Raw genomic sequence first — 19,546 nt, 5'->3', positions numbered from 1 at the left:
CAAAGGATCCAACTTACTATCCACCAGTTTATACAAAAATTACATTATCTATGACTTTATAAAACTAAGATATGTTAAAAAGAAATCTGTTCCAACAGATGACCATGTAAAATATCATGTAATAAAAGTGAATTCAGGCTTATTAAATGATAAACTTGTTTAATCTTCTCAGTGTCTATTTAGCACCACAAAAGACACTGGAGAATTGTTGATGGCATGTTGAATAGGTTTTAATGAATAAATTACTCTGGAAACAAACAAACAAAAAAACCTAGCTTAAGCACATTATCAAAAATCCATGGGCCTTGCTTCAGTCCAGCTGGACGCAGGAGCTCTGCTTTCAGGTTTCAGCTCTGCTCTTTGCTCCAGAATGGGCATATTTTCTATAGCAGGTGAGATGGCTGCCAGCAATCACAGACATCCCTGAGCTTGGCAACACGGCAAGGAGATTCTCTACTCTGGCAGACGAGTCTCAGGAAGACCTGATTGGCTCAGCTGAAGTCACAGATTGATCCCTAACAAGTCATCATGGCAAGTAGGTTTGGCTAGACCTATATTACAACTTTACCCTTGAGGCAGGGGTGAGGGGTGCCAACCAGAAAGAAAGTTTGCAGAAGAGAAGGAGGTGGACAGGAAAGACAGGAACAGTGAACAGCTGTCCCTTCACAAATTACACTCCCCTGAAATCCCATTTAGCACACTGGCTGGGCAATTGGATCCATCTGCGAAGAGTGAGCCATAGAATACTCCAATTTGACCATTTTAGTTTTCTACGTAATATCCTTAGAGCACTCACATTGCTTGCAGGCCAAGCCCATGCTCCTTAGAAGGGCAAGCAAGGTTCTCTACGATCTGCTCTCTGTCTACCTTTCAGCCCACCTCTCTCTACTTCCTTCTTAACACTTAATCTCCTAGCAAACACCACAGACTAAAAAAGTCCCTCATTTGTTTCACCCTCTTCCCCTGACCAGCTCCTAACCATGCTTCAAGACCCAAGTCAAGCATCTCCCTTTCCTGGAAGGCTTCCTCACCACCACTACCTCACACACATACCATGACACCACACTGACTTGAAAATTATGTCTGTCAGCTTCCTATTCTAGACTGCAGGTAGGAATTGTACCATAATCATCTTTATGTAGCAAGTTCTAGCACAGTCCTCGACACACAGTGCATGCTCAGCCTTGAAGAGAAACTGTTCTGATAATCCAAATGAGCGATAAAGAACCAAATTAATAGAAACAGAGAGGAGAAACTAGACTAGTGGAAATTAACAAAACTTAATTGGATGGTATCTTCCCATATTCAGTTCTGTTGGGCTATGTACTGAATAGTTTACTGGGGGTTTCCTTTTTTATACTTAAATCACCCTCTAATTTACAACATAGCATAATTATGTAGAATACATATATAACATACATACATAGAAAACTATCCATTCATGGGAGATGTAATTATTATTGGCTTACATATATTAGTACTTCCAGGAACTGAGTTAAGTGCTTTCTATGCATTGTTTCCTTTAATTCTCACAACAAATCTATGATACAAGCCTTGTTTATTGTCCCATGTTATAGGAGGGATCACTGAGGCTTCAAGAAGTTACACTAACTTTCCCAAGCTGTAGCTAGCTAGGATCCAAGATCCAAGCTCAGGGTTCTTCTGGCTTCAGAAGCCCATTGTCATAACTGCTATACTCTCTCTTTTGCCAGCTCTTCCTTAATAGTTACACAAAGAAGCAAAATGAAATCAGAAGGCTCTTCTCCAGGGGAGCCATTCCTTGTCAAGTGATTTTTTTTTTTTTTTGATGATGGTAATATGATCACAACATAGGGATATAATCAGGTGTTAAGTAAGGATATTATGAAAGTTTGCAGTTTTGATGCATAAATTCTTTCTCAGGCACTTAATTGCAGAAAATATGCCAGTGTAAGAGCACCCAGGGACACAAAGAGCACTTCTGCCATGAAGGTTCTGAGATAAAAGAAAACACTTCTTAGAATTCTCTCTTCCTGCTTTTTGTCTCCTTTAGTTTTCCCGAGGCTGTGTCCCACTTACTGGATAAGTAAAAGATTAGATCCAATTAGTTTCATTCTCCCCTAGGTTAACCTCTGCTGTCTGGTTGGTCTCTTTGAGAGACAGCTAGATTTACAGAGGACTGAGCTCACAGGACAATTCTGATTTTTCCCCTTCCTTGCCAGGTGACTTTGGATGTGTCTCTTGACCTCGCTGAGCCTCAGTTGCTTTAGCAAGGAATTGAATTTATCAGTGTGAGAACACATTATCAGCCAGAAAGTATTAATGGTTATAAGAAAAACAGAAAAGCCACTCACTTCCCAAGCTCCTTCCTTGTGCCTGACATTGAGAGTAAGCTGTACAAAAGCAGGTTTTTATCAAGCTGATCAGCCTCTTCCTTGTCTGGTCCCAAGTACCAGCGTGCTGTCTGACACATAACAGTTCAGCTTATCAGCCAGTTCAAGGCAGTGCCGAGAGCATGAGAGCATTCTGTCTGTGGCCTGTCCCACAGTTCGTGGTTTTTGTGCAGAGATCACCTTGCAAACTAGTGAATTCTCAGTCCCAGGTAGCAAATTGTTCTTGTTAAAACTCCCTGGAAATCTCTTCAACCTTTGCAGAGAAACGTGTGTTCCTCAGCTCCTAGTGGACTGCCAGCAAGGAGACTGGAAGCTGACCAAGTGAAGCTTCTCCCTCTCATTCTACTTCCCTGAGATTTGTGAAGAGTGCTGCTACTGAATTGTAGCTGGGAAAACTCCAAGAGAGCATGCAACATTCCTCAAATTTCCCTGATAATAAGAATCACCTGAAGTACTTGTAAACACACACACACACACACACACACACACACACACACAAATTCCCAGTCTTTCCCACCCCCACTTATCTGAAGCTCCTGTGAAGAGGTCTTGAAGCTGCATTTTAAATTCTGGTAGTGCAAACACCTCTTCATTTTACACAGGAATATTCTGAGCCCCAGACTGAGAGATAGCAGTTGTTGGGGATGAAGGGTAGACCTCACATTCTTTTGAGAATTAGCAAGAGAAGCCTGAGTCATTCCAATAGGACTGAATTTACAATAGGGAGGGGTGAGGTCTGTGGCCCCTGAAAAGCCTTTTATTTAAAAGGGAGGTGCCTCCTCTCAGCTCTAGCCAATTGCTGCCAAGCAGAATGTGGACCCATTGTTGCCATATTAGCAAATTTTTAAGAGACAATAAATGTCAGGATTTTTCTAAGAAACTTATCCATGTTTAAATGTTGACAACTGATTCCAAAGAAAAAGTGTTCGTTTTTTTTTTTTTTTTTTTTTGAACACCATGTAAGCCAAACTTCTCTTGTCTCCCAGTGTCCAACCTTGCATTAAGACTTTGTAAGCCATGGTCTCATCTTTTCCTTGCCTCGCTCATGTTTTAAGTTATTTTTAAATGGTTGTTTATTACGTAATGAGAAAAGCCTGGCTTGTAGGGCCCTTTGTGGTCTGGTTCATACCACCTTTCCCACACCACTTGTCATTAGGGAACATGGATTCTAGAGCCAGACTGCCTCAGTGGGCATCCTGGATGAATTTACCACTTAGCAATAATATGATTCTGGGCAAATTAATATCTGTATATCAATTTCTTCACCTTCAAAATGGTGATAATAATAGTACCTACTTCTACAGGGTTGTTTTGAGTGCTAAGTTACTATAAATAAACTGCTTAGAGTAGTGCTTGGCATGTAGTGCTATGTAAGTGTTGTGGGTGTTCCCAGAAGCTGGCCCCAAACATGTGGAATTCATACCCTCCAGAGCTGCAGTTCCTCTTCCTGGAACACCGGCTCTTCACAGTCCCCTGGCAGGTGTCTTCATCCCTCAGGTCTTGCTGATCTGGCGAAGCTTCCCTGCCCCCTGGAACACTTGGGCCTTCAATCTACCCCATCACCACTTCCCACCCAGTATTGCAGGTATCAGGCATCTCCACTACATTATGTGTAACCTTGAAAGCAGAGACCTTGCTATTTCACTTTTCAAGATCTTATTTATTTTTAGAGAGGAGGGGATGGGAGGAGAGAGAGAGAGAGAAACATCTCAATGTGTGGTTGCCTCTCCCGCACCCCCTAATGGGGACCTGGCCTGCAACCTAGGCATGTGCACATGTGCCCTGACTGGGGATTGAACCCACTACCCTTTGGTTCGCAGGCTGGCATTCAATCCACTGAGCCACACCAGCCAGGGCCTATTTCACTTCTGTAGTCTCGGGAACACAGTTCCAGGTACACAGTGGGCTTTCAATAAGTAGTGTTAAAGGAATGAAGGTGCTAACTTTGATTTTCTTATTCGATTATAAACTTCTTGAGGACAAGCGCTCTAGTAGGCTACACCAGTGCCTTCTCTGCAGGACCTAGCAGAATTATCAATTAAGTACAGATAGTCCCCCACTTACCATGATGCAACTTACAATTTTTCAACTTCATGATAGCGAGAAAGCAATATTCATTCAGTACAAACTGTGCTTCGAATCTTGAATTTTGATCTTTTCCTGTGCTAGCGACATGCAATACTTTCTTATGGTGCTGGGCAGCAGCAGCCAGTGCAGCTCCCGTCAGCCATGGGATCAGGAGGGGAAACAATGGAAATTCCACACTGTAGTATTAAGTACGCCTTTTCGACCTTCATGGGTTTATTCTGATGTAACCCCATCTAACTTGAGGAGCATTTGTAATTTGTGCTGTTTCCAAAGTATGGTGCTAGCTTCTGATCAAAGAGCTTACAGCATTTACTCCATTCCATCCCCTTATGCCATCCAGAGATCTCTGCCCTTTGAACTCCCATAGCAATTCTCTGGGCCTTTCTTATGTTACCAAGCACATTTTTTTGCTTTGGATTATATCTATTGATGTGCATGTCTCATTGCTTTACTAGACTATGAACTCCTTGAGGCTAGAGTATGTGTCTTTTTGTAGACTGCAAAATCACCAGCATAGTTCCTTGCCCGTAGTAAGCATTTATTAAGTATTTCTTGGTGGTCTTCATGAATACACATTTTCACAGTTTCATGTATTTATACCTAAGGATTGTTGAAAGAAAAAAAGATTCAACTCAATCTGAGGGACACTGCAGGGTGTTAAACCATTGAGAGTTTTGTTCATTTGAAGGAAACATTCATCACTCCTTGAAGCCTTTTACCACATATCAAAAAATAAAATTTAACTCAGAAAATTTAGTTGAAAATTGAGGAAACAATGGCTTCACAAAGGTTACAGTAAGGCATCTCAAAACATGATTTGGAAATACTTCCAATTGACAATACAAAAACAGCTCTTTCCTAGAAATGACCGTTTCTTTCTTTAGTTGGGAAATAATATGTGTAATATAGGAGATTAGTTAATTTCATTATAGAAGTTTAACTTGCTGAAGGCCTTAGTTGCTTGTAGAAAGGAGGAGGCAATGCTGTTTATGACACTGAGGTAAAGTGGGAAAAACCAGTATTTTCCACATATAACACACCTAAGATAGATGAGGGGATTTTTGTTCCTGTTGTAACATTTCCACCAACTTTCAACAAGCAGGTGTAATGGCATTTAAAGTGACAACGGAAGAATATTAGCATCAATTTGAGGTAAAGACTGTCCAGGTAATTAATTGTACACATGTTTGCAATCAGCTCATGTTTCATGATTGGATTTTTCAATGCCATGTTAATTTTATATCATGTTAGATCAGGAAAGAATAACAATTTAAAACTTGAAAAAACCATAACAATAGCTTTGCATTAATTGCTGAGGTTTTACTAAAACAAAACAACCTGAAGAAAGGATGCTATCACTTCATATCTTTAAGCACTATGATTTAATACAGAGATTATAAACTCTTTTCTTAAAATACACATTATAAGCAACAGACATTTCTCTGATGCCCTAAAATTTCCCTGTTGCCATCACCGGGGTTTCAGGAATAGACACAATATCCTGAGCACCGATCATATGCCAGGTAGTTTACATTGATAAGTATTTCTAAATCATTCATTTAGTCAACAAATATTAATTCAACACATACTGCTTGCTGAGAAGTGTGCTAAGTACTGGGCTATAATTATGAAGGAGATATTAGTTCTTACCTTGAGGACGTTACATTCTTATAGCAGAGGCAACAACTCTGCAGTGTGGGTAAATTTATCTCAGTTTTACAGATGAGGAAAACAGGATGGGGAGGGGCTACTACTGGCTAATCCCCATGCTCTTTCCTCTGAGCCACTCTGCTTCTCTCCCGTTTTCCTAGTTTAATTCACTCACCTTTGCAGGAGGGTTTTTAATCAAGTAATTGTGGTAAAGAATTGAAAATCCTCACTTTGGTGGGAAGGTAAAAAAAAAAAATTTTTTACTGTTTAACACTAACTGCCCTCAATCATTTGGTAATATAAGAAACAAATATTAAGTACAAATTATGTTTTGGATTGGGGACTGGCTTACATGAAATGCAAGCCTAAACAAAGTCCAAAAAACCACATTTCTCACAGATGTGAAAAAACAATTGTAATTGCAAGGTGAAGGGCTCATGGGCCTGTTACTCACAAGATATGCAGAAACTTGGAGCTTTTCATTACAAGCTGGACTGTTTTTCTCCAATTTCTACATTTTCCCTGATTGCATGTAGTCATGACAAGGATGGGAGACACATGGCAGGGGAGCCATAGAGGATATGGTTTGAGAAGTATGCAAAAATCCTGTGGACTGAACTATGTTAGGTTTTGCCTCAGTAAGCATTTTTGCTTTCTTTGGCTATATCTACAGGAGATTGTTGCAGTTAATTATCAAGGAATTGTTCCAACTAAAAGATGATTGTTCTGCTGATGCCTTTACTTTCTTTTGCTCTTTTTTTCCATTGCTCCCGTCTGACATAATGTAGCCAGACCCCTCAGAACCATTGCAGAAATGTCCAGCTGGAAGTCACATAGCTCTTTAAAGAGAATAAGGGCAACAGAACTCTTTACTAGGCCACTTCCCTGTTTGTTCCCTAAGTATGGTTCTGCAAAATGCACAGCAGTGGACTGTTAGTCACTTCCTGATTGGCCTTCTTACCTACAGCCTCATCTCCCAACACTCAGTGTTCTCTTCCTAGAACACTGATCACGTCATTCCAGATATGAAGGCCTCTGCTGACTGCCCAAAGTTTGTAGAGGGAAGCCCAAAAGCCTAAGAGGGACACAGAATGCCCTTTAGTCTGAGCCTAATCCCCACCTACATTTTCAGCCTTATCTCTCCATATCTTTCTACACCAGAGGCACACAGAATCACCCTTTGTTCCCAGAACAGGTTTTGGTCTTTCAGGCCTGCACCCATTTGCACAAACTAGTGCCATTGCCAGCTATATCCTTTTACTCTCTCTAGCTGGTGGAATAAAACTCCTGTTTTAAGACCCACATAAAATAATCTTTCTAATACTTCTTTTCCCTAACTTCAACCCCAACTCCTCTTAAATCACCTTTGTTTTCCGACTTTGCACATAGGATAGAGTAGGGCATCAGTAATATGTCTGTTAAATAAAGTAAATAAAAAATGAAATTATGCCATGTCCAGCCGAAATGTTTAAAAGTAGAAAAACATATACATGCATACATACACTCAGATATATATCTATATAGATACATACATGTAGTATATGCGATTTCAGAAAATTTAATTTTTTATATTAAAAACTTAAAAAAATAAAGTTCAAGTTAAAAAAATAAAAACACACATAAATAATGCAATTATTCCATATGTTTATTGTGTTTCAAAAGTTTTATAGCATAAATAACCTTTCATGTCATAAAATAACTTAGTACAATTTATAATAAAACTTTGAGAATTTAACATCTCATCAAAATACAATAAAATATGGTTTTAAAATGATTAACCCTTTCTGCTTTTTTTTTTTTTTTTTTTTTTTACTTGAGGGCATATAAATCAAAAATAACCAAGCTACTGCCGCACATTTAAACTTTAACAAAGCATATTTGGTTTAATTAAATGTAACTCAGCCATCCTAAATTAATACATAGTTTGTTTTCCTTCCTGCATGGTTCTTTGTAATTTTTGTTCCTTTTGACTGTGTTTCTGTTTCAACACAGTTTCCTTCTTCATTTTCACCTCTTTCCACCTGCAAAGTCATCTAACTCCAGGCTCCCAGAGCATGTAGTTGAACTCAGCCCCTTGACATCAGTTTCTGTAATCCTTGCCTCAGTGTAGGGAGTAACTGCTTGAGTAACTACAAAGGTATTTCAAAACTTCAGTGCAATTTGGTTCAGTTATTTTCATTGAGATGCCATCACCGTTCAGGGAGATTAATCACTGGAACCCACTGATCCATGTAGCGACTTTCCCGGCAAAAACAAATAAGTTGACTTAAGGCAGGATCCTTCCATTGCGATGAATGTGGATTCTAGGAACAAATTTAGAAAAATAAATTTAGTATTAGAAAATCAGTATTTGCTAATTACATTACTATTGAGGGGAAGACACCTGAACATTCTATACTTTGGCTGTGTGTCACGGAGTCCAGTGACAGCCATAAAAAATAAAATTTCTTCCGGGTAGTTGGGTTTCCTGCAAAATCATTAAGGGTAATTCTGTACTAAACTATACTCTACAAAGTCTGACCTAATGCAATACACTGAGTCACATCCTTATACACATGTTTGCATGACAATATTTATTCAGTTTTGCATGAGGTATCATTCACAGGTCTGCCCTACCAAACTTGTACTGCGGTAGAGACCTGAATCAAACTGAAAAATATTTCCATGCTGTGCTCACAATGCGATGAGAGCTGCTTAACAGTTCACTAGAATTGCCACCTGTTATCCTTCCCAAAAACAAGACTGGTATTTTTCAAAAGTGCAAAACTTAGGCTGCCAGTTAACTAGACAAGCCAAAAAGCTGTACAGTGTAAACAACAAAAAGCTATCACATGTACGTCTGCAAGTTACCTAGCTACCAAAGGTTTTTATCAGGAGGGGGGAAATCTCTTTATAAAAAAACTGCAAGATTGCAAAGAAAAAATTTCCATTCTATCCTTTTAATGTATTTCCAGGGAATTAATGAGGTCTGTCTCCTACACCATTTCTATTTTTAGCTTTGACTGGCAGAGAATGAAGCTGACTCCTTAATGAGGGTGAGCCAGGAATTTATTTGGCTTTATCTAATCTGCCCGGCTAAAGGAATTAGTCACGGGAGGCAGTGCAGATGTAGGTAGGGAGTAGCTGGGCTGACAGTGCTGACTCACAAGGATCTCTTCCGCTGCTGGCAGCCTTCAACGTGCTTAGACATGTTCTGTACCAGAGAAAATCCTGATGATGAAACTGGCACATCTCGGCTGAAAGTCCAGCCACACTCTAATGGGGCAAAGGCAGCCACGCTCTTGACCCCCACCCATTCCTCTGTGCAATCAGGCGATTCTCAGCCTAGGCTCACTGTGTTCCAGGACTCTAATCCCGACCAGCACGAAGTTTCCTTCTCCCTCACCGTCACTAGCACGCAGTGCAAGTCTGGGGGCTGCTCTGCGCCCTCGCTCGCCCCCGGGCTCGCGTCGGTCTCCAGCAGCAGGAGTTTCGCCAAGCGGCCAGGGTTGCTGACGCGCAGGATGTTGATGTCGTTCTCGCAGCAGAATGCCTGGATTAGGGTGAAGTGGATCTGCAGAGCCACATCCCTGTCGTCGTCCTCGTCTGCGGCCAGCAGGCACAGCACCACGTTATCCGGGTCGCTGTGGGCAGTGTGTGGGGGCGGGTGAGCGCAGAGGTACCACCAGCCCCCGTGGGCACCCGCAACACCCTCCCGGGTCCCGGGGATCGCTCCCCGACCCACTCGCTCCACCTGGGGTAGACGGAAAACTGCAGAGAGGCGCTGCAGGGTAAGGGGCGCCCCGCGTGGGCGACCTCCTGGGTTGGAGTGGGAGGGGGTGCCACGAGGGACACGCAAGGGCCCCACTTACACGTTGAGAAGCTTGGCCGCCTCGTACACCCCGACCGTGATGGTGCGCTGACTCAGGGCTTTGCTCAGCACTTCCTCAAGGGCATCCCCCACCTCCTTATCCATCCTACACGCCAGCGAGAGCAAGGGGTCCCGTCAGCCCCAGTCCCCTCGGGGCCATGGTCCCGCCCCCCGCCCCCCCTGCACCGCGACTCGGGAAGGAGTGCGTGAACCACCGTGCACCTCAGCTTTTTCTGCAACCCCCCGACCCCCTCATCCTCCATAACCCCTCGCACGTCCAGAGGCCGTGCGTCCTGGGAGAAGCCCCGAGAGTGCCGTCGCCACCCTCGCCCGAGGTCGCTGCCAGTCCCTGGAGCTGGGCGCTGCCACGGGCTGCCAGCTGCAGGAGCCGCACGGGCAAGGAGGGTCGCTTCTACCCTTAGCAAGGGCTCGGAGGGGCTCGGCAGGGTTTGGGGGCGCGCTCTTTCGTCAGCGGCCATGCCTAGCAGGGTCCGCGAGGAAGAAAGGCGGGACGTGCCCTCTGCAAACTTTTACCGATTCACTCCCCCGAGAACCCCCCACTGCCGGGCTGCACTGGGGTGCGCGCAGCGGGCGAGAGTTCAGGGAGAGGCTCCAGCCGACTTACCTTTCGGTCTGTTGCTCGCCAGCCGAGAATTCCTCCAAAGTCATATTGCAACTACAGGTCCCCCACAGAGAGAGAGCGGCGTGGGGGCTGCTGCTGCCCCCGAGGGCGCCGGGGCGCCTGCTCTGCACTCCCTCACAGGTTCCTGCTGCTCCCGCCGCCACCGCGCGTTTCTCTTCCCTCTCCGAACACTCGCAGTCACCGCTCAAGACCCTCTCCTAGCCCGACCTAGAGCCGTGTCACCCGCCGGCGGCTGCCTCTTAGCCACTGAAGGACAAAGGCCCCGCTTACTAGAGTTATCCTGCCAAACCGAGCCAACCACCTCCCGCCTCATTTACATATGTGCTGCCATTGGGTTATGCAAATAAGCATTGGAGACAATTTGACCCCGGCTCCTGGAACAGGGCTGACGAGCGGAAGGGGGAGGAGCTGAGCGGAAGCTAGCCTACAGTGCGGGGGCGGGGCCGGGATAGGGGAGGGAGGGGTCCGGAGCTCGCTGATTATTCCTGCGGGCCGAGTCCGCAAGACAGAAGGTATTTGCAGTGAAGGGGAGTGGGAAGGGGGGCGGGGGGTTGTCTCTATCTTGGGCTGGAGCAGGCTGCCAAGTGTTTTTGTAGTTGGTGCACAATTTTTGATCGTCGCTTAATGCCTTTTGTTTTTAAGGGTTGCTATTAAAAATCTATTTTCAGGGTTAAAGCACCCAAGTCTAGTAATTATTAGTAAGCAGGTTACATAAAAAGAATGTGTCCAGACCTCCGGGGTAAAGTTTACCTTAGAACTGTTGTTTATGAAAGTCTAAGCAAAGCTGCTTAGGAGTAGTAGTATTATTTTGGTGCCCTGATGGATGGTTTGATTTATTTTTGGAAGGTTGAAAGGGTTGGAAGCTCAAAAAAGAAAAATCAACAGATTTGTGTTTGGTGGTGGCAGGGAACCAAGCTGGAATATTTTCCACAGAAAGCAGAAAGGCTTCCCACCTGCCCTGGGTAGCTCGGGAAAATTATGTTCAGGAGGAGCTGGTTACCACATGTGTGTATCCTAGCCTTACAACCCGAGTTTGCCTTTCTGGGAGAGCCTTTTCCAAAGTAGGATCCTTCTGCACCCTCCACTAGCTAAGAGGCAAATGTCTGACACCCACACAAGCCACAAGTCCAGATTCAAAATGCTCTCAACATGCCCTACGCTTCCTTTCATAAAACAAGTATGTCACTCACTACCTTCCACAGAATGCCTGCAAACTCACTATGAATTATTGATGTTAGATGCTGAATCATGGAGCTGCAGCTATAACACCTTAGTCATATGCTAAAATTTCACCTTTGAGATAATGCAACTTGTGGTTGAAAAGTAAGCAGTAGTGACATATTTTTGAAAAGCAAACTTTAATGTATAAACTTTCACTGAATAGGCTGAAAGTTCTTTGTTTTATGAGTTTGTGCATTGAAGGCAAAAACTTGTCTTAAATCTACTGAGGATGGCAAAAGTGGTGAAAATGCCCTCCTGTGCTTGCATTCGAAACAGTGCTTGCATTATTAAGGTTACTGTATTGTCAAAGGTCACAGAAGTAATTTTTTGCAAAGGTACATGGGAGTTTTTGCACTCAAAATTTGTATCATTCTGGACAAAATATTCTCCAGCTCTCTTGGTCTTAATTTAGTGGAAAAGAAAAGTGATAGGTTGCTTTTCTGGCTCATTTATTTGAGCTGCTAGTTTTCACTTAACCACTAACTTCATTGTCAGCAAGAGACAATGTCTGAGTAAAAGAATGGTGGTGGCTAATGCATAATTTTACCCAAGGATGGTTGTGTGTCTTATACCTACACCTTAAATCCTAACATGTAATGTCTTTGTTTTAAAAATTCCTTAAACTTGAAATTTAGGTAAGTGTTGAAGCACTTTTAGTTGTGCAAACAAAACCTGAATTACACAATCTGGCCTGAGTCATCATTTGGAGATTGTTGAACTGTGTTCTGTGGAACTCCGAGGTTCTATCCACGAAGCATTTCTTAGAGGTTCTTTGGGAGAAAGTGTGATTACAACAAGCTGACAAAGAATGAGGGAATTATGAGTTTCTTCACAGCAAGGATGTGACTTCACCAACTGGGTGTTCTCAGCACCTAGCACAATTTCTGCATTTAGTAAAAGCGCAGTCAATATTTATTGAGTTGAATAGAATCCGGGAGTTAAAGAAGATCTCAGAATTCCGACTTCCCATGCATTGCATGAATTCTAATATATTCCACATTTAACTGTAGTTCAAAAAAACATTTGATGTCCTCCTATATACCAAGAACTGTGCAACTCCTGGTCCTTTGCCTTTAAAGAGCTTGCCATCTAATTGATATGTCCACGGTTGAACTGGATTTTGGAACAAAATAGTATGCACTGTCGTCAGCTTGCTATGCTGAATGCCCCATGACTTTAGTCACCTGACCAGAACTCTCAGAGAGTGGAACCCCACGTATTGTTTATGGCAGTTCAAATGAACCACAGATTTAATAATGCCTCACCCAAGTCAACTAATCTGCTATAAAAATTGACATAAAAATGGTTATTTCTAATGTAGATCTAGTCCCTCACTCAAGAACTATACTGCACGCTCTATTTGGCCTCATGTGAAAATGATTTGTTCAAGTGCTGTTGGGTTGTTTTCTGTGAGATAAGGCAGTCTTCCAGTATTCAAAAATATTCATGTCATACTCTCTGACTCAGATAGGTTACATCATTGAGTCTCATTGCTGAGTCTACCTAGAATGTTTCATCAGTGGTCATCTGAAAACTTGGTCCTCGTGGCTGGGAGTAGAAGCTGCCTTTTGCCAGTTACACTGCAGTTATACATTAGGATGATCAGAGATGATATATTTTGTAAATGCTTATGATGAGTCCTGGGGGAAGTTGGTATCCAATGATAAATCAGAAGAACTTCCCTAGATCAGTATTGTTTATATATATTTATATACATATGTTTAAAATAACGCCAATATATGACATCATTTTAAAAACCACCCCAGGTAGCTCCTAGTACTTCAACTGCACAGGACTGGGATGACCTTGTAGTGATATTTGTACTCAAAGGGTGCCAAATGGTTATATTTGAAAATGAGATGGAAATACGTACTCAAAATTGTTAAATTATTTTAGAATTGCTAACTACTTTGTATATTTCCTTCATTTTTAGTGCATATATATATATATATATATATCTCCATACTACTGGTTCTATTGAATGGTAGCTTTTCTCTCTTTCAAAAATTAGTCAATCCTTTAACATCTGAAAGAAATTTGATGCTTATTATGTATTGGATAAGTGTTCACATAAAAGATTAGACTATGACAAATTCATTTACTACCTACCTAAACTGTATTATATTGTATTTTATTGAGAAAAATCATAGGGCTCCTGATATATTTTTGTGTGTGTAGGTCTGGTGAAGTTAGTTTCTAAAGGCAGGTTCTGAATTTTCCTCATTTTTTCCCCCAGAGAATATTATTCAGACAAGATTTACTGTCACCTAAAAATGTGTTATTTCTTAGGATCAGTACTCTATTTGAATTTAACATAGGTGTTCAGTTTCTTAGACCATTACTGGGGTTGGCAAATTCTAAGATTTTCTCTATGATCTGTGACTCCTGTTATTAAGCTCTTTATAATAGTCTTTGCTTGAGTGTGGGCAGAACCCATGCCTACTTCTCTGACATTTCTTTTTAAAGATTTTATTTATTTATTTTTAGAGAGGGAAAGGGAGGGAGAAAGAGAGGTAGAGAAACATCAATGTGTGGTTGCTTCTTGAGCACCTCCTACTGGGGACCTGGCCCACAACCCACACACATGCCCTGACTGGGAATAGAACCAGCGACCCTTTGGTTTGCAGGCCAGTGCTCAATCCCCTGAGGCACTCCAGCCAGGAAAGATTACCCTGACATTTTTGTAAAATATTTTATTTATTCCATGCCTACTTCTAACCAAGAGTTAGAAATGATGATGAGATGATGTTGGGTTTTCACACTCACAGTTATATTACATTCTATGGCAAAAGTGAAAGGATTCTGCAGATGTAAGGTCCCTAATCAGTTGATTTTGAGTTAATCAAAAGGAGATTATGCTAGGTGGGCCTGACCTAATCAGTTGAGCCCTTTTAAAAAAAAGCCTAAGTCTCTGAAGAGAGACTGAAAGCATAAGAGACTCTTTCTCTCCATTGCTGGCTTTCAAGAAGCAAATTTCTAATAATTCTACAGCTGCAAAAAAATGAATTTTGCCAACAACACAAAGGAGCTTAGAAATAGGCCCTTCCTGAATCAGGCCTTTGGATGAGTGTGGGCAACACTGATTTTAGCCTTGTGAAACCCTGAGAAGAGAACCCAGCTAAGCCATACCTGGGCTTTTGACCTGCAAAAATTTGTGAGATAGTAAGTGAGTGTTGTTTTAAACCACTAAATTTGTGGTAATTTTTCTGGAACATTAAACACTTAATATAGTCCCCTTAGTGCCATTTTGTATGTTTAGTAAATCCTTACTCTATGAAAATTTTCTTCAACTATTGCCTTGGCTGATGTGGCTCAGTGGACTGAGCACTGGCCTGATGACCAAAAGGTCACCAGTTTGGTTCCCAGTCAGGGTACATCCCTGGATTGTGGGCCAGGTCCCTGGCAGGGGGCATGTGAGAAGCAACCGATTGATGTGTCTCTCACACATCAATGTTTCTCTCCCTCTCTTTCTCCTTCTCATTCTGTCTCTCTAAAATTAAAATCTTTAAAAATTTTTTTCTTCGGCTATTAATATTTATGGCAGTGGAATCATGGTGTTCCTTTGAGCTTTAGGCTAACCACCTGTGCTTCCATCAGCTGTTCACATTTCACCAGTCATGCAAGGGCCATCCAGTGGAGGTGTCAAATGAAAAGACTTACTAGGACATTTTTCAAGGATCCCCTCATCTCATTTCCTCCCCTCCCTTGAGTTAAGTGTGTGTCAGAAGACTTCTTCATAGTAGGAATGTTCTCTCTGTGAATGTCTCTACTTGGTAAGCTAATCATGGTGAGGAAGGTAGGTAGTCTGGGTTGGTAATTGGTCATTGGTAGTTTGTTTTGGTTCCTCGAATAGATTTTTGAATTTTCTATCTCTGAAACAAAAGAGATGATTCTTTCCACCTGTGTATTATAAAGTTTTCTTTTTCCTAAGTTTTAACAGCTCAGTCCTTGGACTTCTTCTCTATCTGCACTCACTTTCTAGGTGACCTCATCCAGTCTCATGGTCTTAAGTATTTATGTGCTGATGACTCCTAAATATATTTCTAATCTGGTCAGTCATCCCTTCTGAAGGTCAGGCTTACTCATCATCTCTGTCTCACTATACAATTAACATCTCAAACTTAAAATGACAAGAGTTGACCTCCTTACTCTCCTCCTGTAGTTCAATGCCAAGTCCACTCTTCCCAGTCCCCAAACCATGGTGTCATCCTTGACTTCTTTCCTTCACAACCCACATCCAGTCAATCAGCAAATCCTATCAGTTTACTTTAAAATGTAAAATAATTCAACCATTTCTCAGGGCTGCCACCACCACCACCATCATCTCCCACGTGGATAACTACTACAACTGGTTTTTCTCTGTCTGCTTTTGTCCTTCCTCTACTCGCCTCTAGCAGCCAAGATGATTCTATAAATAGCAAATCAAGTCACAGTCAATCTCTGATCCAAACTTACCGAACTTATCAACAAATAAAACCAACAAAAGTAGGATTCAACCAAAATATCTTTCCTTTCTAATATATAAGAAGAGATGACTTTTTTCACTTAGAGTAAAAGCCAAAGTCCTTACTATGGCTTAAACGCCTCCACAAAAATCCGTTCACTGTGATGAAAACATTCTAATATTAATGATGGTGATAACTGTACAACTCTATTAATAAATTAAGAGCTATTGAACAAGCCCTGGCCAGGAGGCTCAGTTGGTTGGAGCATCGTCCTGTACCAAAAGGTTGCAAGTTCAATTCCCGGTCAGGGCACATTTCTAGGTTGTGGGTTTGATTCCCCCAGTAGGGGCACATATGAGAGGCAACCAATCGATTTTACTCTCTCACATTGATCTCTCTCTCTTTCTCCCTCCCCCTCTCTCTAAAATCAATAATCATATCCTCAGGTGAGAATTCAAAAAAAAAAGAACTATTGAACATTACATGCAGGGTGAATTGTATGGAATGTGAATTATATCTCAATAAAGATGTTATTTAAAAATATTGGATCCTACTGCAGTTTCATCTTTCACTGCCGTGCCCCATGCATATTCCTCTGTAGCCACATTGGCTTTCATTTAACCTCAGGGCCTTTGTACTGACTGTGACCAGAATATTCTTTCTCTTGATAACCACATTGTTCACTCCCTTCAAGGTTCCTCCTCAATAAGGCCTACCCTGCACCCTCTACTTAAGCCCTCCTCCTGGCATTACAGATCCTCAGAACCTTGTTCTCCCTCTCTAGGAAAATTATATCCCTGATCACTTTCTAACATAATTTACTTACATATTATCTATTATCTGGCTCCCCTCTCCTACTCACTCTATTCCCCAAGTGTAAGTTTAATGGAATAGTATTTGTTTTGTTCCCTGGTTGACCCCAAATGGTTAGAATAGTGGCTTGCACAGAGTGGACCCTCAGTAAATATTTATTAAACTAGGTATTGTTGAAAAAATAAGTAATAGAGATTTCAAGATATAATTAATGAATTAAAATATAAAGCTATAAATCTCTGGTCTTGTACGTGTTGGAAAGGAAGATGTCCTGATTGAATCCTACATTTTATATTTTTATTTTGTTTTATTTTATTTTATTTATGTTTAGAGAGAGGGGAAGGGAAGGAGACAGAGAGGGAGAGAAACATCAGTGTGGGAGAGAAACATCGGTCTGTTGCCTTTTGCACTCCTCCAACCAGGGAACCCGCCCGCAACCCAGGCATGTTCCCTGACTGGGAATTGAAACAGTGATCTTTCACTTTGCAGTACAGCACCCAAACTGAGCCACACCAGTCAAGATGAATCTACTTTTGTTGGTTGTATTTTTTTAATCACAGAGGTTTGTGCACCCTTATCTGCATTTTAAATTCTGCTTCATACTCTCTCTACCCCTACCCCCAACGGTTAAAAAATTTTTTTTTCAGGAGCTATAAAGCAGACCATTTTATAAACTAAGGATTTGTGATCTCAACCAGTTTGTATTGTATACACATATAAAACCCAATAGATTAAAAGGTCCTTAATGCCAAACTTCAAGGCTTGTTCTTCCAATGTAGCATAACAGATTATAATGATGAGGAAAACAACTTTGAAAGATTTTATGAAGGTGAGTTTTGAAGTGGGAGATTTAAAAGAGCAAACATGGGGTGTTTTGTTATAAAAACAAATGATAAGAGACACAAATGGAGATGAAATTAAAGAAATTGAGAACTACTTAGAAGACTGCAAACAAAGAAATAAGGGGTAAAGGAAAATAATAGCATTCTTTACTACTATGTGAACTTTTACCCCTTTCTCTGGCTTTAGTGCTTGTACGCATTTAATTTCTATTCACTGGGACTTTCTGTCAGTAGAGCTCTGGAATTGCACGTAGGGTCTGTTCCTGTTCTGTGAATGACATTCAATCTTACATTTCTCTTTGGTCCTCCTTTATTTTGGCCAGGAAATGTCAGTCTCAAGGACTGCAAGATAATTATTAGAACCAAATAATTTATGATTAAGTCCTATAAGACTGTGATCTTTTGAAGAGGCTCTAGGACACAGTCTTTTGAAGCCCCCATTTCTGGATGGCTTGTCTTGGAGGTTGTCTGACTGCTCTGTCTGGCTACTGTTTGACTTTATGTTGGCAGGGCCCAAAGTAGCCTCATTTTTAGTAAGCAAAGAATGCAGCGAGCAGACTGTTATCTGGCTGTCCATTATGCACCCTTTACTCCTGTGCTTCATGGACCGTATCAGTTTGTGGCAAAGTGATGGATTGTGTTTAACATTTTGTTGTTGACCTGTAAGGATTTTTGCCATATGTTCTAGCGCATCCCCTTAAGATATAGGAGGGGGAGAGCACATTAGCACACTGGCCACTAAGCAGAAATGTGTCAGGGATTTTGCTTTTTCAGCTGGAACATCACCCTTGTCAAGTCATCCATCCTTATTTTAAGAAAGCATCACCATCGAATACAAGAAAGCCTGTTTATAGATTCACTTGATTGTTTATATTTTATGTCTGTCTTTTAAAGAAGTTTTGAAATGATGATGTAAAATAAAGATCTATGTGGCTACTTTGCATGCACAGCTAACGTGATAAATCTATAATTTGATGTCTTTCCAAGAATGTGACTTGAATGATGCATAATCTGAGGCAATAATACCCTCTTACCTCAGTTTCCCCACTTATGAAATATTTTTGAAATTTTTTGAAAAGCACTCCACTTCCTCAAAAGAAATAGTAGATATAATCCCCACATACAGATAGATAAAAGCAAAAGTGTTCTGGCTGAAGCAGCCAAATTGGAGAAGTCCTGAAGGACAGAGGTCCGTAGATTTAGGTCTCTTCTCAGCCTCCTCTCCCAGCTCAACCCACGGTCTTTGAGACACACAGTAATCACAGCTGGAAACTGAAAAGTTTGTTCTTTAAAACCCTTCTAGCTCTAGCATATTTTTTGCTTAATAATTCTATTCTAATAATTATTTCATAATTTTCAGCAGCCACTGAAACACTTCTAATATCTTACTTTATCACAAAAGAGTTATTTTTCTGGACCTTAAAACTTATTCACCAGATAATCTGCCTACAGAATTAAAAACACATATAATAAATGTATATAAATATATTCCTCTGTTATGACACCAATTTCCAAAAATTTCAATTCATTTTATAGGTTAGTTGAGATTATGTTACGACTTGCCTTATTAACCTTAATACATTGTCTGGCTACCAAATTCCATGGAGTATGATATGACACTG

The 19,546-nt window shown here is 41.3% G+C and overlaps 1 protein-coding gene across 1 annotated transcript; it reads right to left on the bottom strand.

Moving 5' to 3' along the window:
• Positions 1-7,734: 7,734 nt before the first annotated feature.
• On the bottom strand, positions 7,735-10,849 carry GADD45A (growth arrest and DNA damage inducible alpha). Its single transcript, XM_024565486.4, has 4 exons — positions 10,586-10,849; positions 9,962-10,066; positions 9,496-9,733; positions 7,735-8,413 (listed from the first exon to the last, which is right to left on the bottom strand). The coding sequence occupies exons 1-4, from the start codon at positions 10,627-10,629 to the stop codon at positions 8,300-8,302; spliced, it is 501 nt and encodes a 166-aa protein (XP_024421254.1). The 5' UTR covers positions 10,630-10,849; the 3' UTR covers positions 7,735-8,299.
• Positions 10,850-19,546: the final 8,697 nt, after the last annotated feature.

The sequence above is a fragment of the Desmodus rotundus genome, chromosome 3 (genome assembly GCF_022682495.2).
Source record: "Desmodus rotundus isolate HL8 chromosome 3, HLdesRot8A.1, whole genome shotgun sequence".
NCBI classification, from domain to species: Eukaryota; Metazoa; Chordata; class Mammalia; order Chiroptera; family Phyllostomidae; genus Desmodus; species Desmodus rotundus.
Note: the sequence above shows the minus strand (reverse complement) of the source record. Positions and strands in the feature narration are given on the sequence as shown.